Source organism: Elaeis guineensis, chromosome 4 (genome assembly GCF_000442705.2).
Source record: "Elaeis guineensis isolate ETL-2024a chromosome 4, EG11, whole genome shotgun sequence".
Classification (NCBI taxonomy): Eukaryota; Viridiplantae; Streptophyta; class Magnoliopsida; order Arecales; family Arecaceae; genus Elaeis; species Elaeis guineensis.
In genome coordinates this window covers 32,998,627-33,007,367 of record NC_025996.2, presented here as the reverse complement: position 1 = coordinate 33,007,367, position 8,741 = coordinate 32,998,627, and the positions used below count along the sequence as shown (strand labels likewise).

Below are 8,741 nucleotides of genomic sequence, written 5' to 3'. Positions count from 1 at the left end.
AGATGGTTTTTTGAGATCAAAAAAACAAAAAAAATCGAGTGACCATAGTTCATTTGATGAGTAGAAATGGGTTGAGCTTATCCTTGTTCGATTCGAGTCCTCAATAGCACCAAATTTGTCTGAAAATCCTTCTATTCCTTTCTTTTCATATTAACCACCAAACAACCATTACAATCAGATCCGGACAACCATTACAATCAAGATGTCAGTAATTATATACCAAATCTTACCTTGCCTTGCATGGAAATTGGACAACTTGTTCTATTTTGGAATGATAGTTGGATCTTGGAACCTTGTCTTAAACTTCGTTTTCCTATCTTATGCATGTTAACTTCAGAGAAAAATTATTCGGTTGTAGGCTTCATGAACAAGCAAGACTGGTCTCTAAACTTCAGAAATCCTCTACCTCCAGCAGCTCAAGCAAGTTTTAGATTTTTGGCGGATATCCTATCAACCGCGCGGCTGATGAATCATGAGGATAAAAGAATATGGAGCTGATTTCCGACCCACTCTTACAGAGTATTAGCTTGTTACAATTTTTTGGTGCACGGCGGTGTGGTGTCCCATCTAAAAAAAATTATTTGGAAACTACCAATTTCAGATAAATGTAAGCTTTTCAACTGGCTATGTTATCACCGAAAGATCCTAATAGCAGAAGTTTTGGAAAGAAAAAGCTTCACTGGATCAATCAGATATTCCTTTTGCTACATTGCAAGTGAATCTATTGATCACATAATGCTTCAGTGCAGATACTCCTCTGAGGTTTGGAACTTAATGCTCCACAAATACCGCATACCTGATCTCCCTCATGATATCAATGAGTTTGGGCACGAGTGAAGATATAAACGTAGGAAAATAACAAAAACCAAGGTCTTTGATGTGCTAGTCTCGGTGACCTTATGGGCGCTGTGGGAAGAGAGAAATAACAGAATATTCCGTTCAGAGGCTTGGAGCAGTCATGAAACCACTCGGACGATCCTTTTCCTCATGGGAGATTGGACAAGGAATGTAAAGGGTAATGAGTTTAGAGAGTTCATTCTATTACTTCGCCCCGGCATGTCGATATCCTAAGTCATGTTTCCCGAACCACTCCTGAAACTGTCGTCGACGAGAACAAAGTCATCAGTTCCCATCTAGATATCAACACCTTTTGGAAACTTTGGTTATCGAGAGCCATGGGCAGAGAACAAAGTAAAATCTGATTATTAGGGGCCGTCTGCTGCTTAGGTCCAAAATCAGATTATATCCTTCGTAGAAGAAAGAAGCAACAGCTTCGGTTAATACCCGATCACTGACGAGCGGCAAATTGCGAGCATTTAAGGTTCGAATGGACATTTCGCCTCTTCAGAATGCAAAGCTTAATTTTGTCGGTTTGTTAGAGGCTAGCATGTCCGATAATGGGAGAAGGTCCAAAAGCATCATTTTTCCGCTCAGCCGACGGGAAGTCGCATGAAGCTCTTTTTTACGTAAGCTCAAGTGAATTCCTTCACATCCTGTAATGTCCACACATGATTGGGCCCTCACACAATTTAATATTAACTATGATTTGTAAGGTCCTTGTTCCTGCCCCTCACCTCTCGTCCTCTCCCCCACTTGTAAAGTCCTCGTTACTAACTCTCTTTTGTACATTTCCTATATAATTAATATATTATTAAAGGAAGCTACTTACTTCCTTCATTTCATTTCATCAAAAAAATCAGATCCGGACATCTTTAATATTGAATTTCTCCGTCTAGACCACACCGAGAGCAATAAAGCAAGCCATCCAGGAATTTGCTCAGTAGAAGCACATAAATGGAACAAATGGAAGCAGAATTCATTGTATAAAACAATTGAAAGGAAGTGGCTGCCCTCTCTTTACCATGTAATCAACCGTTGATGGCCTGCCTTTAGTCGCAATTCAAGAAAATCCTTCAAGATAAGAGTAGGAAAAAAAAAAAGTTTTCCAAAGTATGCTGAAACTGTCCACAATAATTATTGTTATCACAAAATACTGACTAAATTTTATCAGGTTAGTTAAGGGATGGGCATAAATATCCACCTTTTTCTATCCTAAATTCCTACTACTAGACGCAGCAGAAGTATTTTTGGGGGGAAAGACCGCGTGGCTCTTAGCAAAATAACGATTTGTTTAGCTTTACAAGATTAATTCTAGGGCCTCTTACAGCGAATGCAAAATATCAAACTAGATATTACATGATATAATGTATTAGAAAGCTAGAAAAAATGTTAAATAAACAATGGACTTTAAGAATGCTAGATATGCTAAGTTGATACTGTGGATGCAAAACATGGTGATGTGATCTAGTTGTCATGCAAAGCCATTTGACTTTTTGTAGTTGAATATCGTGTTATTTTTTCAACTCCAAAAAAAAAAGGAATATCATGTTATTTTATGGAGTAATCCAGAAGCGTTCTTAGTTCTAGAGCAATTTACTGGCCTCAGGAGATGGTTGACTTGAAATAAATATAATTCTACCTTGGTTTAGTGACATGATTCGGGATATTCCATTTGAGCTATTTCTTGCCTACAAATAACCGGCGTACCATACGGGAAAGAAGGCAACCACCGATCTCCTCCTCGGCTCTTCCACCCTTCTTCCCTCTGCCATCTCCCCTCACTAACTAGGTGACTTTTCTCTATCTTGGCTTTTATTATTTTATCATCATGCTGTTTGGTGTGAGTTTGGATCGTTGTTTTTCCTAATAAAAGATAAAAGAAAAGTTTTTTTTTTTTAGTACAGACGGGCATTAAGAAAAAGTTTAAGCCAACATCTCTTAATTCTTGAGTTTTCTTCCCTCCAACGTTGTTTTTGCCCTTTTTTTGATAAATTATTTCTATTATTATTTTTTATAAATCAAATTTATCAAACTAATCTAAAATAAATATATTGGTGGAAATCAGCAAATAAAATACTAAAAATATTTGTTAAAATATTGGATAAAATCACCTATAAAGTAGACACAGTATAACTAGTCATATATGTCATCAACCAATCTACGACAGTATTTATCTTTCTATAATTAAACTTATGACTTCGAAAAAAATATAAGACTACTATCATTTTTCAATACCTTACAAGGTTATCATTATGGTATTATTGCATCTAAAATATTTTTTTTTTTTGAAAAATATTTGCTGTATCATGCATAAAACTTCTGTGAAAATAACATAGTTATAATTATCATCAAAAGACAGTATAGTTATAATCATATAAGTTATCTGGGTCAGTGTCACATGAATTATGTATCGTAAATGGCAGTACATGATTTTTCAGTAGAAAACCATGGGGCATGTTTAATAATGCCACCCATGACTAATTTATAACCTAAGTTTTATCAGTCTAATGGCTAGTTGTCATGTACATCTTTTGACTTTGATATTACATAAGAGAAGCATTTAAAATAGGATGATCATCCAAGATCACCATTTTTTATTGTAATATGTTGATCCTATGCAGCACTAACCATAAATTATTCTCACTCCTTAAATCATCGTCCTTCAAATCAGATATCCCAAATTATCCCAGACAGTGATCCAAGACTAGTATTTAGAGATAAAAATATTTTTCAATCTAACAAAAAAACTTGATATATCAATATATATAGTATACTATATGAATATTATATATTATATTATATTGACCATATTGCATATATGGTATTCATTATCTATATTATACTATAATCATAATATTTTTAGTCATATTATTCAATTATAATTTTAGATTATAATCCGAATATATTATTATATTTTATTTATATTATGATATTATTTAATAACTTACTTTGATGTCTGCTCTTTTAAATCTAGTTATTACAAGAAGAAATTATAAAAACCGTTCTAAGTCGTTCGGGGATAGATTTCACCGGAAGGAATCAAACAGGGAGGAGCGGCGAACGATCACCACCATGGCCGGGGAGCAGCTTTATGTCTTGAACGCATTAGATGCGGCCAGGACGCAGTGGTACCACTTCATGGCGATCATCATCGCCGGCATGGGCTTCTTCACCGATGCCTATGACCTCTTCTGCATCTCCCTCATCACCAAACTACTTGGTCGCATCTACTACTTCGACCCAAACTCCAGTTCACCTGGCTCGCTTCCCCCCAATGTGTCGGCCGCCGTCAACGGCGTTGCCTTCTGCGGCACGCTCTCCGGCCAGCTCTTCTTCGGCTGGCTCGGCGACAAGATGGGCCGCAAGAAGGTCTACGGCCTCACCCTCATCCTCATGGTGGTCTGCTCCGTCGCATCCGGCCTCTCCTTCGGCCACACCGCCAAGGGCGTCATAGCCACCCTCTGCTTCTTCCGCTTCTGGCTCGGCTTCGGCATCGGCGGCGACTACCCCCTCTCCGCCACCATCATGTCCGAGTACGCCAACAAGCGCACCCGCGGCGCCTTCATCGCCGCCGTCTTCGCCATGCAGGGCTTCGGCATCCTCACCGGCGGCATCGTCGCCCTCATCGTGTCGGCTGGGTTCAAGAACAAGTACGACGTCCCTCCATACAGCGTCGACCGTGCCGGCTCGACCGTCCCCCAGGCCGACTACGTCTGGCGCATCATCCTAATGTTGGGGGCGGTGCCGGCGGCGCTGACCTATTACTGGCGGATGAAGATGCCGGAGACCGCAAGATACACCGCCCTCGTCGCTAAGAACGCAAAGCTGGCGGCCGCCGACATGACGAAGGTGCTCAACGTGGAGATCGAGGAGGACGTGGAGAGGGCCCAGAGGCTGGTCGACGAGCGGGCCAACAAATTTGGGCTTTTCTCCAAGGAATTCGCCCGCCGACACGGCATTCACCTGGTCGCCACCACCACCACGTGGTTCTTCCTCGACATCGCCTTCTACAGCCAGAACCTCTTCCAGAAGGACATCTTCAGCGCCATCGGGTGGATCCCCAAGGCCGCCACCATGAACGCCATCGAAGAAGTCTTCAGGATTGCCCGCGCCCAGACCTTGATCGCCCTTTGCGGCACCGTCCCCGGCTACTGGTTCACCGTCGCGCTCATCGAAGTCATGGGGCGGTATCGGATTCAGATCATGGGCTTCTTCATGATGACCGTCTTCATGCTTGCCCTCGCCATCCCATACGACCACTGGACCCACAACCATGTCGGGTTCGTGGTAATGTACGGGTTCACCTTCTTCTTCGCCAACTTCGGGCCCAACAGTACGACGTTCATCGTGCCGGCGGAGGTCTTCCCCGCCCGGCTGCGGTCGACGTGCCACGGGATCTCGGCGGCGTCCGGGAAGGCGGGGGCGATCGTAGGCGCGTTCGGGTTTCTGTATGCGGCCCAGAGCAAGGACCCAGCGAAGAGGGAGAAGGGATATCCGGCCGGCATCGGCGTCAGGAACGCGCTCTTCGTCCTCGTGACGACCAACTTTTTGGGACTCCTCTTCTCATTGCTCGTGCCGGAGCCGAAGGGGAAGTCGCTGGAGGAGATTTCCAAGGAGACCGAAGAAGAAAACAATGGAACTACTATTGCTTCTACTTAGAGTTTCGGATTACTACTTGGTGCTTTAATTGAGTTTATATGCCCTACCGAAAGTTTTATGCTGTGTGCTTTTTGATGTTTCTTCTCTCCTTTCTTTTTTTTTTTTTTTTTCACTTGTTTGCTTCCCCTCTTCCTGTACCAGTTCTGTCGTATGTTTAAGTCCACAGTTATTACCATGTAAGCCTTACTAGGTCTTGCGTGCTCCAATCGGTGTTTGTAACTTTCACAGTACGAAGCAGTATCATGATTGCATTATCTCTGCACTCATCGGGCAAGCGTTTGATCATAGTGCACAAATTAATATTAGTTTGTATCTGTACATATCGGATACTTAGCAACATTATAAAACGGATATCTCATCATTACTATATCAATGTCTTCCGATATCTTGGTCAGATTTTTAATCCAACCACCTTCTTAGATCTCGGCCCTCCTGGTGCTGGCCATTTAGCGGGATGACTCAGATCAACCGTGCCTTCTATCGTAGAGTACCTGCTGCGACGATGGTCCTGGCAACCTACTGAGATGACCGCGAGCCTTTTCCTACCCCTATTTCAATCCCTCTACCACGGTTGACCTTTCTTTGTTTCGTCTTAAATTATAGACTTCATTCATAGTTCGTCTGAGATGGAGCTTTTTGTGTGGCAGTAGCTTACGCCGGGTGCTTGCATCATTGTGATTGTTGTGCACCCGGACACTGTACAGAGAAAAGATGTGGTCGATTAGATCTATCTGTTAATTAACAATGAAAATACAAAAGGATGACCTACGGTACAATACAGAAACAACAAACAAAGAAGGTGTTCAACGGCTGTCACGTACATGATACAAATTTACTTTATTAAGTTTGGATTCTCTGTTAGTGTAACGAATATTTTTGCAAGGTATATTAGTTTTCCAATTTTTCTAGATCTATCCTACTTTTTTTTCTGAATTTTTATACTAGCACTGCAAAAAGTTCAAACGTGAAGCATTAAATATAATGCACATGCGGAGTCACGAAAGAATAAGAAAACCCAACAGAAAGGTTAGCATGGAAGATTGTCATATTCTAACCAGTCAGACGTTAATCTGGGTAAAGAACATAATTGAAGATGTGAAAATTTTGCCAAAAAATTAAGATCAAGTGGTGGCCTCCTGAAGAAGAATGGGTAAGCATACTATATAATCACCAGCAAGGTTAATAGAAAAAGCATAAATGGAGTCGATGTGTAGATCTCCTCTTCTGTATATTACTGAAAGAAGTTCCAAGTCTACAGCTACGAGAATTTTGTCCGCGGCTGAAGAGAAGCCCAAAACAAAATGTGCCCTAAACAGCTGCAACCAGAGGCTGAATTTTAAATTTATTATCTGCTATACTTTGTAAAACAAACTCTTGACTGCTTTTTGTTAACTAATTTGACAAACCCTCCTTGGTTAGTTCTATCATCATCATCTGTTGCATTCAAGGATCCGTATGGTACACGGCAGTGAAGCTGGGTATCATCGTATCAGGTAAAGTTCATGTGCAGTTTAGATAATCCACAGTGCTAGTGCACCTATCAAGAAAGAGAAAAAAGTGCACATTTGATGATCAGAAATGTGCTTATTAAATTGCAACTAAATTATTGCACTCGCCTGTGTATGTACAAATCGATCATTAAAAATCATGCATATAAAACAATATTAAGAGCTAGGTGTCCCCTTCATTTCTCCTTTCAAATTAATTTTTCTTCAAAGTAAGATACTCTAAGAAGGGGTGTTAAAATATAATATTTATTTTTTTTAATTTTTAAATTATGTAAGTTTGGTTTAGTTATATATTGGTTCATGTATGGGCTCATATATAGTTGGGCTCATGTTATTACCGTGATTTATGTATTGATGTATGAACTTTTATAGGATGTAGTAGCCTCACACATAAGAAGCCTTATGTACTAAGAAAAAAGAAAGAAAGAACCCTAGATTTATATTCTTTTTCAATTTTTCATCTCATTCTCTACTTCAATCTTCTTCCAAATCTCATCAAGTTGGTAAACAAAGCAAACAAAAATGATATCAAAGCAAGGAAGATCAATAAGATTTGAGTTTGAAGACAACAAGTGGACAAGAAAGCACCATTCAAGAAGATCTCCATGGCAAGTTCAAGCAACATGGGTATGAGCATCAATCAACCTTTTATTTTCATTATTGATGGAGAAAACTATGATTATTGGAGCATCAAGATGAAGATCCTTTTTATTTCACAAGAGATTTGAGATTTGGTGGAGAGTGGGTGTGAAGAGCCATCCACTCCAACTAACCAACAAAGGGAGCAAATAAAGGACTATAAAAAGAAGGATGCCAAAGCCCTCTTCTTCATCCAACAAGTGGTGTCTGACAAGATTTTTTCAAGAATCATTAGAGCTACCAAATCAAAGAAGGCATGGGATATCTTACAAGAGAAATTTCAAGAGAATACCAAGATGAGAACTATCAAACTTCAAACTCTAAAAAGAGAGTTAGATAATTTGAGAATGCAAGAAAATGAAAGGTTGAAGAATTACTTCTCCAAAATCATGGAGATTGTTAATCAAATGAAAAGCTATGGTGAAACTATCATCGAGCAAAGAATATGTAAGAAAATTTTGGCTAGTTTGCCTTCAAAGTTTGAAACCATAGCTACTATTGTTGAAGAATTTAAAGATCTTTCTACTTTAAGTGTTTATAAGTTGATGGAATCTTTTGAAACTCATGAGCAAAGATTGTTTAGGCACAAAGAATCATCATTAGAAAGTATCTTTCAATCTAAGCTCAAGGTGTTTTATAAAAATCTTCACAGAGAACCATCTAGTCATACATAAGTTAAAAGAGAGTCATCTAGAGATAGAAATCAAAATAGAAGAAGAGAAAAAAATATGAGAGGAAGAGGAAGAGGAAGGGGAAGAAATAACTTTTGAAGAAGTCAAAATGATGAGAGCACTCAACCTAGGTGCAATATATGTAAAAGGTCTTCTCATGTTAAAAAAGATTGTTGGTTTAGGAAAAAATCTCAATGTTATAATTGCAAAAAATTTGGTCATGTTCAAAAAGATTATAGGTACCAAACAAGTGAGCAAGCACACTTCTTAAAAAAAATGAAGACAGTCAAAGTACATTTTATGCATGTCAAACCATGGAGGAGCAAAGAAATAATATATGGTATCTTGATAGTGGATATAGTAACCACATGATCGATGACAAGTCCATCTTTGTTAACATTGATAGTTCTTCAATCTCACAAGT

The 8,741-nt window shown here is 39.6% G+C and overlaps 1 protein-coding gene across 1 annotated transcript; it reads left to right on the top strand.

Annotated features, from left to right (window-relative positions):
• Positions 1 to 3,854: 3,854 nt before the first annotated feature.
• Positions 3,855 to 5,608, top strand: LOC105043112 (probable inorganic phosphate transporter 1-3). Its single transcript, XM_010920530.3, has one exon. The coding sequence runs from the start codon at positions 3,913 to 3,915 to the stop codon at positions 5,497 to 5,499; it is 1,587 nt and encodes a 528-aa protein (XP_010918832.1). The 5' UTR covers positions 3,855 to 3,912; the 3' UTR covers positions 5,500 to 5,608.
• The last annotated feature ends 3,133 nt before the right edge of the window (positions 5,609 to 8,741 follow it).

Bases quoted from the DNA above. Each gene is read 5' to 3' on its own strand.
- LOC105043112 (XM_010920530.3), top strand. From the start codon at position 3,913: ATGGCCGGGGAGCAGCTTTATGTCTTGAACGCATTAGATGCGGCCAGG.